Genomic DNA, 19,242 nt, shown 5'->3' with positions numbered 1-19,242 from the left:
GGGGTTTTGCATGCCCTTCATATCATCTGCCGCATACTTGCAACTCCATGCTTTTTTCTTCAAGTACTTCTGGTTTGCCTTCGCTGTGCTTTGACGATCACATGTTTGACATCCATACTAGGGCCTCCTGCTCCTGCATCAGGTAATTCATCTTTCATGCATACTGATTCCAGAAGGTCGATCTGTTTTACAATCTGATTGCATCTGCACATTGAACTTGTAATCACTTGCATTGGAGCCTGCGCAGGTTCTTTTCAGCATCGCCACTCGATTCAGGTTTCAAGTTGAATAAAACAAAAATATGGATCGGGTGAAATCTAATTGACGTGGCTGATCTTGTTAAATTGAGCCGATCCATGCCCGAATAAAGAACAGAACACGAAAAACTATAACCTAAGCTCTTCTCTAGGTTAGTCCCTTGAGCTGGATTTGTTATGAACTAGAGCCCTGCGAGTGATAATAGTTCATGAGAAAAGGATAAGGATATGTGAACAGTGGCAGTAAATAATTTTTATTAACCAACTCGTGTCAACCCATTATTGGAAGCTCTTTCATCTTTACGTTATTCTTGTACCTTTCGTTTCCTTTTGAGATATATAATTAATGAAGAGCAGATGTAAAAATCAGATTATGGTGCAAAGCTTTCTGATTAACAAGCTCAGTTAATCATATAATTGATTAGCTTTTAACTATAAGGAATTGTGTCAGTAAATTTACACGATGCCTGAGAACTAAAACAGCAGGCAAACCTATAACTTTTATTAAAGCTCAGAGTATGCCAAAAACAAAAAACAAAAAATTAAATTTTTCCTTTGGAATAAAAAAATTACAAATTCAGTATGACTGTAAGATCCCGCCGGCATGGGATTGGGTTAGTGCTCCTTGCGGAGTAACAATGGCTGATGTGTTTGTATCCTAATTCATGTACTTCCTGCAATTTGGAGCTTTACATAAACACGGAACTTTGAATTCATCAGGCTCGTTAGGATCAAACAAATAATCATACCTGCCACATACAATAACAAATACTGAGCAATTGAACAGTTTAAAATTTATGAGCTCCAACAGAGACAGAGAGAGAGAGAGAGACGTTAGCTCGTCACCGGCAGATACATTTGTCTTCGCAATGAGGACAATACGACTTTCATTATCACCCACACTCATGATCCTTGCATAGCAATTGGGCATACACTGGAACAGATGCAAGCAAAATTACATCATGATAAGGAAGAGTGAAGGTCACCAAACTGACACAGAAGAGATGAAATATATATACGTTGAGAAATTAGAAATGTTATTATGTGAAATCAATCACAAACTAGAGAGTGTCCCAACTCACAACATAGAGAAAGATGTTATTGTTCCATGAAATTTGTGGACCTTTTACTAGAGTATTTCACAATATCCAATCATTTACACCGATGGAAGAATCTTCTTGATGATTCACATATACATTGCAGAAATGAACTGCGTGAATATTAAAGGACAGAATGCAGAAAAAGAGTGACTCACAGAATGGTTTATCAAGCGTGCTATGTTTCCTTTATCAGTGGCATCTACCACTACCTCTTCACTTATCTTGAAAAGCTGCAACAGAAAATCAGACCACAGTTTTACTCTAAAAAATGATGTAGAGGAAAAAAGAGGCAAAACCAAAGCGGGGAAGGGGTGGAAAGCAAGTTCAACTTAGAAGACTGCTTTCAATATATTGAAAACTAGTATGATCTTAAGCAGATTCTAGGGTTTCTCTAACAACCACACAGCTTCCATCATCCTTTACTTAGTATGAAGTGTAAAGGAAGAAAATAACTCACATAGCAGTCTTTGCCTTCTAATCGGTAGCGTGCCTCCCTAAGATCTGCAATACTGCCTCTCACTTGTTCACCACGATACTCAAGAACCTGGAGACAATCAAGTACCGGTGATGGATTGTATTTTGATGATTATACAGACATGCAATTCATATGTGAAACTTCAGAGTTGCATTTCATAAAACGTATCCAATGATCAAGGTTTTCTAATTCATGACAATTATTCATACCATTTCTCCTTCTTGAATGTTTCTTCGTGCAAAGAGGCCCCATCCATGTATTCCAGACCTCCCGAAGCAAACTCGGTCATTCTCAGTTTTCTGAGATCATATGCACACCCAATAGATGGTTAGAAGGCAATCTAGAAAGTAATTATATTAACAGAAAGATGGAGACTTGCCTGTAAGTAGTAAAGCCTTTCTCTGAAAGAAGAAAAACTTTTAGGCTCCTCTACCACCTGTTGAAGAATAAACCAAGCACATCACTACAAGCTTTGTCTCTCATTTTCCATGTCAAAAAAGATGAGAAGACAACAAATCTTATATAATACTGAAAGCTAGGAAAAAGAAACTTTACCCTAAATGCATTCAAACTTTGTATCTCTCCCAAAGGATGATGACAAGGTCTTGTCAATCGATGGGAAATGGCTTCTTCTTCTGTTCGCTAGCAAATAATAAAAAATAAAGTGAGGATAGATTTGATCTCAAGACCTAAGAACATTTATTGTAGCAATCATTTGGAAAATTCAAAATAAAAAGGTTTGTTAATTCATGTAGCATCTGTATATGAGGTATATCAATTCTGTTACTATTTGAAGGATAAACCATAACAAATGTAAATTCGTTGCATAATATGGATCATTACATAGAGCTTGTGAATGAACAGCCCACAACTTATCAGAATAGAGCTTAATTCACATTTTTGTTTGAAAATCTAAACTTTAAACCAGCTATTGGTGTTGAAAAAATACTCAAATCCATTAAAAAAATAGAAGAACCTACAAGTTATGGCATATTATTTGCTAACCTGCAACTCATAACTATACCAATACATAGAGCCCCAGAATATATTTCAAGCACAAATTTGATATTGAACAATTAGACCAAGTAACAATACCACAGTAGGTTTCCATAATTACATTATCATTTGTTCACTCTTTTTAACAGCAATCAAGCACTTTGTTAAGCATATGGACATGATGAATTTCGCTCCATAACTTGTGAATTGTTTTACAAAGAAACGAATCTAGCTACTTGTTGAACTTCTGATTTTTCTCATGTCATGGATTTTTTTTTTTGTGTGTGCTTTATTCGTTGTATGATCCCCTTCATAAAAAAATGACTAAACGTGCCTGCTTCTAGGAAGTATGGGCAAAAGAGCCATATGATATGGAGCCTCAAAACTCACGAGATAGGATTAATCACTTATCAGCCCACCAAACAACCCTTAGAATCTGATGGACAATTATCCCCAACCCCACGTCCCTCCAAAAGTACCCAGAATATACTATAGCTGCACCAGCTACAATTTGGGCGACCGAACTAACCTTCTTGTGTTTAATAAATGCATCAACAATCCTTATGAAAAAAAGTAGGGAAGGAAGGAAGATAAATCCACACATAATAGAAGTAATAGGTAGCGAAACTCTTGTTCAGGTACCTTCTTGTTGTTGTTCACTCTTTTGAAGACCCGACACCTCGCAGCAGAGAGGGACTCAGATTCAGTAGCTTCTTCGGTTGACACCTCTTCAAGTTTTGTTCTATTAGATGAAATTAACCTCGTACCAGCCCTTTTCTTATTTTGAACAAGGTTTTTGGCAGAAAACACTCCTACAGGAGTCTGTATAATCAATACTGTGTCCAGATTTGGAGCCCTGCACCATGAAAGAAAGCACAAAGTTATTAGAATACGTTTATTGACAAATATGACGGTCAACAGAGGCTTTAATGTGCAAATTAACTCTGAAAATAGAATTATTGGAAGGGGACTGCTGTTGGTTTAATCATAAAATATAAGGACTCTGTACCTGTGATATGCACAATATGAAATCATTTTTGTTGTCTGTCTCCCATTTTTCTCCAAGCAGTGCAACTGCAATTTAGAAGGAGATAATTTAATAACAAGAAGCTTGACCAGAGAGAGAGAGAGAGATAATACAACCCCTGCCAATTGAAAAGCTCAATAACTCAAAATAAACTGTGAACAAATTTTCCCAGATGAAAAATAGTGTATTGTTTTTTTCTTTTACATGCCTAAGGTAAAACAGGTGTATGCAGCAAGTACTTCTAGCAAGACAGTAAGGGCGCAAGAGCAACTCACCTCCATGCGATACCCTGCCCTTGAAGCACACATTGCATGGTAATAAGTGGAACACTTGCAACATTGAGTACACGAGCCATGAATTTGTTTACAAATAACACAAATCTGGAGTTCAAAAACGCACATTCCAGTTTCATCAGCTATGTTTTCAGAGGCATAAAAGAGCTCACAATTTACGATTCAATATAGTCATTGATTAAAATGAGGAATGAGAAAAATAAAGCAGGCACAAAGCTCAAGCAAAAAAAATGCCAAAAATATTGAATGCAGAAAGACCAACTTCAACTATTCACCGCATAGTTGCATAAAGTTGGATAATGCTTCAAAGCCACCAGTCCTCATATGATGCTAATTAAACTTCTAACATGGATTCCTAGGTCAAGTATGAAATGCATGAGGTTCTTACAAGTTAAACTTGAGTAGCTCTAATTCAGTAATTATCAGAACGAATATTCTACCTTTACAAAAGAATTTGATGGGATGCTTAAAATCCCAAGAGCAGGTTCCATCTTTTCATCACTTGCAAACGAAACTTCAGGTTGAAACCATGCACATGTAACATGAACCCATAATGTCTCAACATCAGTTGGCTTTAGAGCACCACCTAAGAAAAATTGAGAAAACAGACATAAGATAAAGGAAAAAAATCACAACCTACAATCAAAAGCAACTGCAGAAATTCTCATATGAGTTTAATAAAACTATCAGTACATAGTACATTTTTTTTGGAAAAATAGCACACAAAGAACTCGCTTTAAACCACTTTATGCAGAAGCAAGCTATGATCAAATAATGAAAAGCAACCTCTATTTGTAACTGGCTCAAACCCAAGATGAAAAGAGAGTTTCCCTGCAGCTGGCCAAAAAACAAACCTTTAACAGGACAAAGGCAACACTCCCTCTTAATGTCTGGTGTTTCACATGCTTTGCAAACCCATGAAGTGAAATCCTGCACGTTTCTTGCTCCATAACATTCTTGATGAACAGCTATCTGACATCTGACAGATGCATAAATAATGACATTAAATCTTAGAATGAAATCTCCAGCCAACAAGAAATGCCTTGCTCTAATTAGCACATATATAAGCAGGACATTGTTTTCTTTTCTTTCGGGATCAAATTTTATTCAGCAAACTGCATCATGTAATGTAAATGAAAGCAGATAATTGCAGCAAGAATGAATTCCTAATGAGTTCATAGTATTTAAATTATTCAAATGACTCCATAATCTTCTTTCCTGACTAAGATAGCTTTGTTGCTTTAGAATTAGATAAAGATTTCTCAAAGTGTCAGGAACGTGTCTAAAATACAGTTCAAAGTTGCCTGGTGTCTTTAGCACCAAACATTTCCACTGACACATAGTATTCTGTGCATGCTAACTAGAATCCCAGTCGAAATTGTCTCAGTACCTGTTACAGATAATAATCTTGTTGTAGTCCCAATCTTCTACCCATCTACATACAGCACAACGTTCTGTTGTCCACTTTGCATAAACAGGCTCATATCTCTCTGTCACGAAAATTATAATAAAACGACTTGAATAGTGAGGAATTCCCACAGTGCAGCACAAGATAACATACTGATCAGGTTGCAATAGCAACATACCTTGCAAGAAAGCAAGCAGCTTCTGCTTTCGCTCTTTAATCAAAGGTCGCTTGGGTGGTTTAGTAGAAACAGCACGTGCATGATAATCTGCTATCTGCATCATCTGCAAAGTCCAAGAGCATATTGGAGATACATACAAATCAATATCGAAAGTATATAAGAAGAAAAGAAGAAGGTATTGAAAAGCAGCTCTAATGTTCAATTGAAGATGATTGTAAGAACCCATGTTTCATGATTATTCTTTCTAAATGCAAGTAATATACTTTTAGAAGTACAGCAGCATGTAACCATCTAGAGACGCAAACCTACCCATAAAAGAAAGAAGAAATATTCATAAAGAAAGAAGCTCAAAAGATTCTGTACAAACCCATTGTTCTAGCGGTAGCATGGAATCTTTCACCCTAATACTGGTCCTCCAATTCTTAATTTTGGAGCCTGTGTGTCGTTCCCATTCACTAAGGGCTTGCTTTTCTGAACCACAGAACTCACATTTGCAGACAACCCTAAAGCAGGAAAAGGAAAAAAAAGAAGAATTGTATCCATAAATAAACTTGAAAAAAAAAGGCTCAGAAGCCAACAAGAAATTTTTCCAGAAATGCTTGAAATTCATGCATTTATGAAGCTGCATTCCTGCTTACATGTGCAGACTAGGGAAATATATGCCTTCCACTCCTGAGCAGATAACAGTAACCTTATTAGGTAGTGCTGGTTGACCATTACTTCGGTTTGATCTGTGCCAAAGGCTCTAAGATATTAGATATAAACCCTTCAAATAACTTGTGATAGAAAATTCAATATCCCATCAAATAACTTGTTAATAGAAAATTCAATAATCTTCTGTTTGTTAACAAAAATAAAAATCAGAAGGAACCTACTTGCATTTCAGCTGTGATTTTTCTGAATCTGACAATTCAAAATTAAATTTTGCCTTGCATGCAGGGCAGTAGTAATCTGTGCCCCCCAGATCCTTCAACCAAGAAAAGATGGATCAGCAAAGTCAGAAACTTCCATCCATGCTCTCATTATGCAGGTAGAACATAAAGTAATGCAACATTGGCAAGTATGGACAAACCTTGAAACGATTGCTGGAAATCTTGTCACACTCTGCATGGACCCAAACTTTACAACCATCACAACGCACCTGATTCAGAGAGGAGAACCAGAAGACCAATTTGATAAGAAATAAACATTACAATTGAGCAGAAAAAATCACAACTCCAATATAAGTTGTAGGCTGCCTCACCCAGCTCCCACTATCTGAATGATTCCAAACCTTCTTGCATATACCACAAAAATGTTTTGATTTGGTTAGCTGCAATACCAATTATGTAGATGTGAAAAATACATATAACCATTACATAAATGACTTCGACTATGGAGACGACTTATTGCATAGAACACTGAGGACAAGACAGGTGGTACCAACCCTTGCACATGTTTTACATAAGAGCTGGCCTCCCGGGGTTGTGCCCTTTATTTTCTTTGCAGGTTTTAAAGGAAGGCTTGTGCCACAGCCTTCACAGGGGCGCGTGTCATTATTCTTCCAAATCATGTCCTGAATCAGAGAAAACAAATTTGACAAGATTCAAAGAATGAAAGGACAAATAAGCACTTCCTATTTCTTCTTTTGAAAACAATAGAAAACTTCATTTAAATAAGAGCGTGAAGAAAACTGAGACAAGCCAAAATTGGAATCTGGAAATTTAGTTCGGTGTTCCAGGTTCTTTCACAGGAAGAGAACTACAGTGAAAAGAAAAGTATTACCCATTACAATTGAGTAAGCTTCCCCACTCTACTCCCAATCAAAGAGTAGTACAGGACATAAACATTTGAGCACATTTAAGTTTTTTCTTCTCAAAAAATGGTAATCACAAATCTTTCCAAGAAAAATGGAGGGCAAGAAACAGTACTATTATACCACGTTAGGTATTTCTGTTCCTATGTGAAAAGGAGACAACAGAAACCAAGAATGTTTGAACTTTAGGGACAGTATTCCAAGTTTCCTGAACTTGTCGAACTGTTTTCATGTTTCTACAACTCTAAGAACTAATATGACGATTATAGCTTAGAAAGCCAAACAGCTCTGCTGCTGAAAGCTGGGAACTGGGGACCATTTCCAGATTCTAGATCAACACCCCCCCCCCCCCTCTAAAATCCTGCCAGATGTGATTAACACCAGAACATCATTCTGAGCAATCAAAAAAAGCGAGCCTACATTTACATGATAATACATCCAAATCCCAACACAAACCTACTATTGACAGCCAAATTATTAAGAGATTCAACCCCATAACCACATAATTCATAGATTTTCTCAGCCCACTAACTTGGTAAATCTCGAGGTATTGTAACAGTTGCCAAAAATCAAAATTCCATTTACACCTAGGAGTTTAAGACTTTAAAGCCTAAGCACGGTTCAAAGAAAAACAACTTAAGAACTACACCATGAAACTTGCCTGGTTTGGAGAATGAAAGTCCAGATCCTGGTTTGAGCCAGTAGCCTCCTGAAGCCACCTATAAACAGATTCATCAAAAATTGGATTCCCAGCTGCTGTGTTTATATCCTGCATCAACTTCTCAGTGAACCCCTGTTCGGCAAGAAATGCCTCCTCAACTGCCATCTGGAAATCACCAGGCTTGCAGTCATCCAATTCAGACTGCTCCTGGAACCTATGCCAAGAAAAAAACTCACTCAAACAGAAATTTCAAATCTCAAGTTATCAACCTACACTACAACAAAAACAATGACAATTAACACACCTGTCAACAAAATCCAAAAATGGAAAGATCATCCCTCTTTGAACCCAAGCATAGTCCTGCTCATAATCATTCAACTTTACCATAATTAGCAATCACATCCAACCAAAAACTAACAACACAAAAGCACCATATATCCAAAGTAACCCCTCTTTACATAGCAAGTAATTCATAAATTTAAAATCCACACATACCCTCTGATCCCCATCATTCCCAGAGCAACCAAAAAACATCACACAGGCTGCATCGGCAATACAAGACCTCAAAACCAACTCGGGTGCTTGTGTCATTGGATCAATAACAATAGCGGGCCAAAATGGATATTTCATTCCCGACTTTGCCCACACTAAATCACCTGAATAAAAATCTTCCGGCCCAAACAATCCATCCTCTTTCCTCTCCCCACTACTCAAATCCAAAACCCCACCACACTCATTATCATCCACCACCACCACCAAATTCTCATGCACTGTAGTAAGCGTACTTCGCGAACAACTCGAATAATACTTCTTCGTATCAAAACCACCCTTAAACCTCACCTCCTCCTCCTCCTCCTCACACGTATCCACATACTTGCCACCACAATGCCTGCTTTGTTTCTTCACATTACTACCCATTCTACGCAATCCCAAACCCGTTCTCTCTTTCTCTTTAACCTTTCTACTACTCTTAAGCTGAACATCATAATCAACATCATCATCATCATCATCAACATAGTCATCGTCATCTTTATCATTATCATCAAAGCTATAATCACGAGAATTAGTCTTACTTTCTTTTCTCCAATTATCAATAACTGAATCATTAAACCTTGAAGGCAATACCTGAACTCTCCCTCTCGACGTCCGCACTAGCGGTGGCCGAGAAACCTCCACCGTCCGATTACCATTATCATTACCAATAGTATTATTACTGCTACCGCCATTACCATTAGCTGCTCTCCTCGTCAATGAATCTCGACCGTTGGATTCAGGCGGGGAGCAAGATACTTCCGTGCACAAAGAAGCAGCGAATCCCCTCGACGACTTCAAACTCACCGGAATCACACCAGCGGCGACCTCAGGGAGAAGATTGATAGGGTAATAACCACCGGTAACGCCACAATTGCTGTGATGGTTATTGCTCGTAAGCTTACGTTTCTTCCTCCGAGTTGAAGCCGAGTTGTCCTCCTCCTCGCAAGCTGCGTTGTCGCCGAGTCTGTTGCACCTTCTTAAACTCGGCATTTGAGATTTCAAGTTCCTCTTAATTATCATCTTCACTAAATCAAAATCAAAATCAAAATTGATTTCAATTTGACCGAAATTAAGCGCCAGAAACCCTAATTCTGAGGCTAGAATCAGGCAAAAAGGGATTGAAACGACGCCGCATGGATGCAAAACAAGTGCAAGAGCGGGTCAATTCTGTCAGAAAAAATAGAAGAAGATGAAGAACAGAGATCTGAAATCTCTAGAGAGAAGTTTCTCTCTTGGTTTGGTTGGGTTGCTGCAGTTTTCTCTCTCTTTCTCTCTCTAAGCGCTGCAGAGATATGAGTGTATTAGGAAAAGAAAAGGATGTTATATTAAAAAATAAATAATATGTATAATTAAAAAATAAATAATGCAAGGAGGGACGGAGGAAAAGCTGAGGGAAATCGGAGGAAAATTGGTTTATTTAGAGAGAGATAAAGGGTGCGGTGCGCTGGCTGGCTACTTATCGAGCTTAACTTGTGTGGGTGTGGATGGGCTGTTGGGTGCGTGAGAGAGTATAATGGGGTTTACGTCGTGGTGGTGGTGGAGGGTGCAATGGGCTCACTCACGTGTTTTTTTTAAAAAAAATAAAAATCTGAGTAAAAAATTTATTCCATCTTCTTCAAATCCTCCTTCTCTATGGAATTGAGAAGAATGCTTTGTTGCTTAGCAATGGTGGTTGCTGTTGTGTGCTGGTAATGAGGGGAATATGATTTTTTATAACGTTGTAGATGTAGATAGTTCCAAGAATGTGGGAACTCAATTTGATAACATCTTGATTGAATTTAAGTACGAGGTTTGATTTATTGAGGAGATTTAAATAGTAAAGGAAATTCAACAAATTTTCCACTTTATTTGTGATGGGATTTTTTTGGGACAAAAGTTGGAATGGAGTAACTTTCGATAATGGAACGATTGGAGAGTTTCTGCAACTCAGGGAGGAAAGGTTTTGAGTGAAGATGGCAGCCTTGGGAATGTGTGGCACCGTTTTCGGTGTTGATGGGCAGAGGGAGGGGAGGAGGGGGTGGTGTTGGTGATGGTTTTCATGGTGGTTCTCTGGTACAATTGGCTCGTCGTGTGGACTGGACTCGCATGGGATTTGAATTTTATTGCTAGGTGTTGTAACAATGGCATGGCAAACATGAATTTTCCCACCATTTCTCGGAGGGTATTTTGGGTAGTCTGTTTGTCTATTAATGGGCTGCCTGGACATTTTAATTGCAAAAACACTGTTTATTAACTCAATTGTATTTTTAATTACTTCGTTGCTGCTTAAGCAATTTATGATTTTGATACAAAGTTCAGGCCATTTAGGGTTTCCGTGGTGAAGGTTAGGAAGTGTGCTAGGGCATAAAATTTATTACAAAGCTGTAACTCCATGTTCCTGGCCTTCTTGTTTCTGGGGCATCTTCATAGATGGGATCGATGATGGAAATGGGTCCCAAAGACAAGTTGGGAAAAATAAAATTTTGGCCTGCAAATTTGGGCAGGAAGATGGCAAATCAAGTACATACCTGCCCTGTGTGTCCTAGAAGAGGAAGAGCAGCCCAAAACGGAGCCTGCCTGGCCAGACCAGCAAGAACAAGAATTGGGTGCTAGCTAAAAGTGTTGTTAGAGTTGCTGATTTCTAGAAATGGGTTGACAGGGTTTTTGATTTTGTTCATGGGTTCTTTCAATATTAGCAGAAGGCATCACCCCCACCATGGAAATTAAATTAAAGAAATTTGCTTCCAATACCATTCTCTTAGGAGGGAGAGAGGATGTGTTGACCAAGTTAGGCTTCGCAAAAAGCTTTTGGTGAGTAGAAGTTGATTTTTGGAGAAGTATTGATCATGAAAAAAATTGTGTGGCAAGATTTGATGAATAGGAAATTTCTGAATTTTTGGGGTACGAGGATTAACAGATATTGATTAGCAGATATTCTGCTCTCTGCATCTGGGTTAGGAGGATTAAATTAACAATATATATATATATACACACACACTTTTTGTGTGTTTATCTATTTATTTATTTTTGTGGCCGTGATGCCACTTTTGCCTGGATTGGGCAGTAGGTAGATCAGAAGAGTGTTTTTGCCAGATGGGTTTGCAAGGATTTATGGTAATCTGTCGAAGAATATTGTGATTACAGAGATTCTGAAGATGGCAGCTATGGTACTGTTAGAGAAGTGGGGTTAATGACCAACAATGGGGGGAGGTGGCTTAGAGACAAAAGTGTCCTTTGCTTATCAGTCAAGTGCTTTTGTTGAGAGGTTGCTACTGCTACAACCACATGGTTCGGCACCTGAATGCAGTGGCTGCCCACGGCGGTTTATCAGCACTGTTGTCGGTGTGGTGGGGTAGGCTAACCGAAAAAAGAGCAGCCAAAATGAGAAGTTATCAACATCTTGATGGCTGGTACTGGTAGAGAGATTTTACCGCTTAACAAGTCAGTAACTTGATACCAACTTGCTGAATTCCTCGGCAAGATGGCAGTCCCTCCGGTGAACTTATAAGAGAGATGGTTCACATTGACCTGATTTCTTCGACAGAGTAGAGGCCTGAAAAGGAGATGGATTTTTCTACCTTTTTGTTATTTAAAATGAGAGGAAGAAAGGAAAGGGTGCTTCAAGAGTTGACGACGCATGTTGTGCTCAAGCATCCACGCAATAGTGGAGGCTCGGGGTGGCAGAGGAGAGCCCTGGCCACCCCTGCCACGATTTGACGTCGCATAATCCCTTCCCCTTCCACTTGCATTTCAATTCTTTATTGACATAACTATTTTACATATTCTACGGAAAACCAGACCAATATGTCAAAGAAATTGACGATTTGTGATGAGATTATGCCAAACATCATTTGAGAAAAAGATCATTTGTTCTATAGAAAATTTTTATGGATTTAATCATTTGAGAGAGAGAGATTCTGTAGATCTGTTTATTCAGTGGATTTATTTCATGGTCCGCATAGAAAATTTAATTATGTGAAAGCATAGCAAACACCATTTGAGTATAAAATGAGAAAAAGATTGTTTTGTTCTATAGAAAATCATGTGAAATGTTCACATCAGTGGAAGCTTGTAAGTTCGTCATAACCACATAAACCTCTCAATGATGTGATGAACATGCCTGAATTTTGACCAATCTAGTTTACAGAGTAGAAGGATTCAACGAATTAGGACAGAGTCAAATCAAATGAGATACCAAGATGTGTTGAAATTAGGAAGAAAAACAAAATTCTAAGTGGGTACAGACTAATTAATTAACTGCAAAATCAGACTCTTCAAGCTAATTGTGATAGCTTAATGAGTTCAACATTTGTACGTTGCTGCAGTCATGTCCCTGTGCATGCATCTAGACCATGATGGATTACACTTGCTTAATGAGTTCAACGTGATTAAATGTTTTTGGTGTTCATAACCATAGTTGTAAGATTCAGGACCTCATTCAAAAAAGACCGGGTTGCTAAATTAAAATGAATTTATTATTTTTTTTTAAAACAATATTGTTTTTATTTGTTTTTTCCTAAAAAATATTGGTTTTAACAAGGTTCAACGAGTTAACTAAATTAAAAATCAACTCACCGAATTACTTGGATATAACCCAAGTTTTAATTTAAAAAGGTTTTGATATTAACCAAATTGAATCAAGTTTCAAATCATGGGTTTATTATGTCAACTTCTTAAGTTATTTTGAGTTTAATACTAATGTATATGATTGACTTTATTATATATTTTTGTTTAAAATTATCATCAAGGGCAATTTAGAGCCTATTTAAAGTGTAGTTATAGTTAATTTTTAAAGTGTTTTTTATTTATAAATATATTAAAATAATATATTTAAAAAAATTATTTTTAATATCAACTCATTAAAATGATTTAAAAACTTAAAAAAATATTAAATTAAAATAAAAAAAATTAAATTTTTTTAAAAATATTTTTAAAACGCAAAACAAACACATTCTTACCATAAAATCTAATCTTTGTTTCAACTAACACGCACATAATGCCTTGTCAATACTGCATTCTATTGCAAGCACCATGCCTTCACACTAATTTTGAAACTTGTTCCGAAAAGTTCCTACAATAGGTTTGGCGGGAAGCTAAAAAAGGCTGTTCTGACAGCCTGAAAGGAAAAATCCTAGTCGAATTAGCTGCATCAACTACTGCCACAATTTCAGACTTAGGCAGTATTTCTAACGTGTTATCAGTGTAGAACTCCAAGGATGCCATTATGCTAAAGGACTGAAAAGGAGAGCTGTACCTCACGGCAGCCTCACAAAGAGCTGAGCATGAGTAGCTGCTAACCTGAACATGAGAATAGGCATCCCGCAAGCATGCAACAAAGAGCATAATCAAGCTTCCTGCTTTACCACAAATGCAAACTCATTGAGTCGAATGGTTAATAGACAATCATCGTTTTAGCTAGCAGGGTCCTGTATGGATCCTCAGAAGTTTTCGGTTTCCTTCCCAACCTTTAGCTAGGGGATAAGGTGAATAAGACATGGAATAGATTCATCGCACACAAAATAATGAAATAGAACATTTCCATTCCGATATCATGTAGTAATAATGATCAGAATAGTTTGTACGCCATAACAATTGTTGTGGAAACACCAATAGAATTATAGAGGGGTTACAATATTGCCATTTCAAAAGATATATGAACAAATACAACTTTTTCTAGATTCCTCTTCTTATTTAACACAAGCCTATGTACAACTTTACTCGGCCATTTTGTTCTACTGCAGAGGTTATTACAGCAAATAAGATATCAGCTATGTTGCAGGAGTTGGGGGTCTAGTTTATTTTAACAATAGTCGCTAGTTTTCTGCCAAATCTATTTGCCAGGCTTATGCTATTACTCATTTCTGCCATTACTGCATAGCTACTTTTCTTTTTTCCTTTTCCTGAATTAATTGATAGTTATTGCCTCTTGGAAACATCCCATTCTTCAGTCTTCGCAAACCTTCCTCGAATCCTTGGCTGACTGTCTGCAAGAGCCTTCCTGCAAGCATACTGAAACAGACATGATGTGAGTTGAATCCAGCATGTGAAAAAATGGTAGAAAATAAGGAATTGATACATCTCACCAAGTAAATGATCCGAGATATAAAAGTGTTGTTGCTTATTTGATGCTTTTTATTAGCAGACCCATTTGATTTTAAAACAGAAGCAACAATAAAACTGGAATTTCAGGGGCTGATGCTTTTGTTAGAAATTTATTCAAGTCGGATAGTAAATATACAACAAACCAACAATAATATTTAATTATTTACCTTAATTTTCCTGCCGAAGTTCCTCTTCGTCTTCTTATTCCTGTACCTTGAAAGCTTTTCCTGGCGGTCCTCAGCAGAGTAGTTGTTGATAATCAATGGTCGGTCAAGAGGAGAACAGATGAGGGTCGTGTTACCATTACCAAGAGTCTGTCATAAAAACTCAGTATCAATGACTCAGCCCCATCCTGTGGAAATGGCCAGAAGCATCTAAACAATTCTCAGTCCGTAGACTTCATTACAGGGCATATTCATGCTTGGTGCTTGGATTGCACAGAAAGGTTCCACTAGAATCTGATGGAATTATGCGAGAGAAATGATAAAGGAAATAGAATTAAACTGAAAATAAAAGCAACAGATTCGGTTTTCAAGTAGTGGATATAATCGTTCTCATCAACATTCCATTTTAAGTGAGAAGAAAATTAATTGGATTCTTGATAAAGGATGAAAGTGTCCATGATCAGTTCAACTGCAAGTGCTAAGGGGCAGCTACATTATGGAACACTACTAATACGAGCCACACAAAGAAAAGCAGTTAGTTCCATCCTGGATGAAACAGAAGCCCTTTCCTATAGTGCTTCAAGTGATTCATGGCGGTGAATTGACTCACAAAAATATGACAGGCAATACCACATGCACAGAGATATTGATTCTGTCAGGCAAAGGCAAAGGTCTATGCCCTTTGCCACATCTAAGAAGGATCTAAGAAAAACGGAATAGTTGAAATGTGCTAGAAAGGCATATAATCAAATACACAGAGAAGTATAGTAAAAAAAATTTGATCTAACCTTTATGTCTCCTTCGCTGAATGCTCTCCGCATCCCATAAGCATTTTCAAAATCAATTCCAGGAAAATCCAGAAAACTTGGCTTCACTGCAGCACCATGGACCCACTCAATTGAACTCAAACATCCCGAGCTGACACTTTTTGATAGTGCAGCATCAGGAGGTAATTTATTTTCTTTAATGGGGTTTTCATCATCAGTCCTGACAACAGGAAGTTTGATATCCAGAAGCTCTGCAAGTGATTGTGTATCCATTGCTTCTTTTTCCAGGAGGTCCTTCTTGCATTCATAGAAAACCTCATTCAGAAGCTGCTCATTTTGAATTGATTCAATATCTGTCACCTTTAGTCCTTGTGAAGTAATGACTTCTTCCCCACAGGAGATCATTGAAATGGCTGACGCCATGGGATCAATGCCCACAAGTGGCTCTTCAATGATTGGTTTGGGAGCTTTGAACAGATCCCCTTCGCCTCCCAGATCATATTCTGATATAGTGGTCTGAAGTAGGTTGCTCTATGTTAGACAAAATAGTCACCAACAAACAAGATGACATAAGAAAATTAGGTATGAAATAAATAGTGATCTAAACACCTCACCAATTATTTTATCCTTAGTCTTAAGGGATTCTTAAATAGGTTGGAAATGAAGTCTTGTTATTTGTTATAACTCAATCCAGTAAAAGTGCTGGTTTGTGAACACATGTATACAGCAGTAAATAAACATGCACAAGTACATGGATGTAGGATGTGTAAATATACATTTTTTAGGAAAATCTACAGATTTTAAAAGCATGCTGAAGTGATAAATCACTATATTAATCCCCAAAACCCATCTAATGATAAACAATTTAAAGTGTTTTTCTTTGTTACTTTGTAGTTAGTATCTTTGAGTGCTTAGTTTTTCTGCCTTCGTATCAGGACTTTCCTGTTTCAGTTGCTTTTAGTTTAAATGGATGTTTCATTAATCGAAGAAGAAACCATCTAATCATGGCCTTTCAGTAGAGTTGAATGTGTTAAGTTTCGCGAATGAACCATTCAATGTGTCAAGATCCAACGAATCCAATAATTAGGGTTCTAGAATTCCTCCAAAGAAAGGGCAGGAGAAGAGACCTCACTGTAGCCTGTTAAGACCGAATTTTCAAGACAGATGAAGTGATTTCTTTATGAGAAGAACACTTCACATCTCAACTCAAGAAAAGATTCTTTAAATGGCTAAGCACCTATGACTCAAAAGATCACTAGTTTATTTGCATAAATACCAAACATTTTTAGCAAAAGCAAAGATCTAATGAAACTCTTTCAAGGTTAATTTTCTTTTCACCTCCTTTATACGAGTTTAGCTTCAACATCCAAGAGAAAGAGAAAGACAGCCAAAAAACCAATAAAATAGAGGTGGAGAATACTCTCTTTTCAACTTTCCCAACTTTTCTTTTCTTCTCTATGCCAAAAAAATAAAACAAGACCTTTTTCCTTCTTTTATCTCTCTTAGTTAGTGGGTTAAAAGGCCAAAAAAAATCCCACTATTGGTTCACCATCACACAATTGGAGTCAGAAAATAGAAGAAATCTTAAAGAACACGGAATTTGAAAGTGTGAAATCATTTTCCTTTTGTAGTCTTTCTTTTGCTATATGTTCTAGATCCAACAAGTAAAGAAAACACTTGCTGTTTCCATTTTAGCCCTATGTGGTTGCTTACCAAATGTTGAGAACAAAAACTGAAGACATTGATATTTGTGTAAATAAGCACAAACCCACAAGCATAAAAAAAAAATCAGTCTTTTCCTCCATTTTCTCAGCAACTAAACGGAGTAAAAAACACAAGCATCAAGAAGACAAGTTTCACTGCAAAAATCAAGTCCTCAAGATCAAAACTTCGAACTTTCCATATGAAATTTAAGAAAGAAACAAGAAAAATATGAACTTTGAATTGGATTTCCAAAGTAAAAGACCGATATTTCTTGTTGTTATACCCCCATTTTCTCAGAAACCAAACAGAGCAAGTTTGAGTACAAAGCAAAGAGCGAATCGAAGTACACAAAAACTAGAGCTCCAGACTTTAAAATAGCCAAAACCCAGTTCAGAACCGATCAAATGAATGCAGATCACTCAGATAAACAAAGTAAAAAGGAGCTTAAACACAAAGTGAAAGAGGCATATAAATACAAGCAAAAACAGAGAAAACAGAGAGAAAACAAATTACCATTGGAACATTGGTCTTTTGATACTTGCAATACTCTTCAAGTTGTTGAATATCTTGAAAGAAATTCTGCATATAGGGAAACAATAGTCCACTCTCTTCATACATTTTTGTCAAAAATTGCAATCACTCTGTTTTTTCCAAATCTTGAAACAGAGCAGGAGAGGAAAATCACCTCTTCCAAAACAGAGTAACCCAGAACCGAACACAACACTGACTAGCTAGCTTAGTGCCAGTACTTAAAAGCAAAGGAGCCAAAATGCAACATGGAGAGAAAGAGAAAGGTCCGGTTTTGGCCTTTGATTTAAGGCTTAAGAAGGAAAGGGAATTTATATAAAATAATAATCATAGGGATGGGATAATTAATAATTAATTTTTTAAAATAAAAAATAAAAATAGATGATGTAATATATTAGGTATACTAAGTGTTTGGTACTGTATTGTATAATATTTTTTTAAAATTTATTTTACTTAAAAAATAATTAAAATAATTTTTTTATAATTTTTAATATCAACATATTAAAATTATTAAAAAACACTAAAACTTGTTAATTTAATATCTTTTTAAAATAAATATATTTTAAAATTACACTCAATAAAGACAAGGTATAAAAGGACAGGATGCTCCTTACACTGTGTCATGTTACTATCATGTAATTTGTTTTTTTTTTTTATCAATATTATTTTTTGCATCCGAAGTATAGCATTGGGATTAGATTTTACCTTTAAAGGACTCTAAGAATGTATTTTTATATTGATTAAATATATTTTTAAAAAAATAATTGTTACATATTAATATAAAAAAATTAATTAAAAAAAACTAACACCTTAATAAATAATATCAAAGTAATATTAAAAAGAACTCTGAAGGATATAATTCAACTGATCAGACTCTAAGTTTATTATCTAGAGGTTACCAGTTCCAGTTTCACAAGTTTCAAGGCCATTAAAGATCTGTATAGTCGTTAACTTCAAGAGTTGTGGAATTAATCGAGATACATGTAAATCAATTTATATATACACATTAATATATATATATATATATATATTAAAAAGTATGGGTAGATGTCAATTCATGATTAATATTTCACTAAATACTAGCAACTAATATCAAAATTCAGACTATGTAAACAGTAATTATAAACTTTATGATAGTATCTTGGGGAAAATAAAATATCTTCAGTGTATATATATATGAAATTAAATTTTTAATATATTTTCTTGTAAAGTGGGACTGTAGGAGTATAGTATTTTTGTATTATTATAATGCAAATTGAACAAGTGAATGCATT

General features: G+C 36.4%; 2 protein-coding genes across 6 annotated transcripts; both read right to left on the bottom strand.

Annotated features, from left to right (window-relative positions):
- Positions 1-712: 712 nt before the first annotated feature.
- LOC133678720 (histone-lysine N-methyltransferase ATX5-like) lies at positions 713-10,374 on the bottom strand. The gene is made up of 23 exons (XM_062101184.1): positions 8,686-10,374; positions 8,495-8,550; positions 8,191-8,404; positions 7,161-7,289; positions 6,978-7,046; positions 6,807-6,875; positions 6,610-6,701; positions 6,373-6,465; positions 6,102-6,237; positions 5,735-5,837; positions 5,539-5,638; positions 5,003-5,127; positions 4,589-4,734; positions 4,131-4,235; positions 3,838-3,902; positions 3,471-3,684; positions 2,388-2,474; positions 2,212-2,268; positions 2,042-2,131; positions 1,815-1,901; positions 1,513-1,587; positions 1,091-1,191; positions 713-1,006 (listed from the first exon to the last, which is right to left on the bottom strand). Exons 1-23 carry the CDS (start codon positions 9,742-9,744, stop codon positions 916-918), a joined length of 3,363 nt encoding a protein of 1,120 aa, XP_061957168.1. The 5' UTR covers positions 9,745-10,374; the 3' UTR covers positions 713-915.
- Positions 10,375-14,223: 3,849 nt separating this feature from the next.
- Positions 14,224-18,260, bottom strand: LOC133678732 (uncharacterized). Of its 5 annotated transcripts, none has more exons than XM_062101211.1 (5): positions 18,126-18,255; positions 17,954-18,019; positions 15,758-16,267; positions 14,973-15,119; positions 14,224-14,712 (listed from the first exon to the last, which is right to left on the bottom strand). In XM_062101211.1, exons 2-5 carry the CDS (start codon positions 17,954-17,956, stop codon positions 14,620-14,622), a joined length of 753 nt encoding a protein of 250 aa, XP_061957195.1. In that variant the 5' UTR covers positions 17,957-18,019; positions 18,126-18,255; the 3' UTR covers positions 14,224-14,619. The 5 variants fall into 5 exon arrangements, 4 of the variants coding, with proteins under 4 accessions (XP_061957195.1, XP_061957197.1, XP_061957193.1 ...); XM_062101213.1 differs by having other exon boundaries at positions 15,758-16,252; XR_009836028.1 differs by having other exon boundaries at positions 14,973-15,157; positions 17,954-18,255.
- Positions 18,261-19,242: the final 982 nt, after the last annotated feature.

Source organism: Populus nigra, chromosome 18 (genome assembly GCF_951802175.1).
Source record: "Populus nigra chromosome 18, ddPopNigr1.1, whole genome shotgun sequence".
NCBI lineage: Eukaryota > Viridiplantae > Streptophyta > Magnoliopsida > Malpighiales > Salicaceae > Populus > Populus nigra.
Note: the sequence above shows the minus strand (reverse complement) of the source record. Positions and strands in the feature narration are given on the sequence as shown.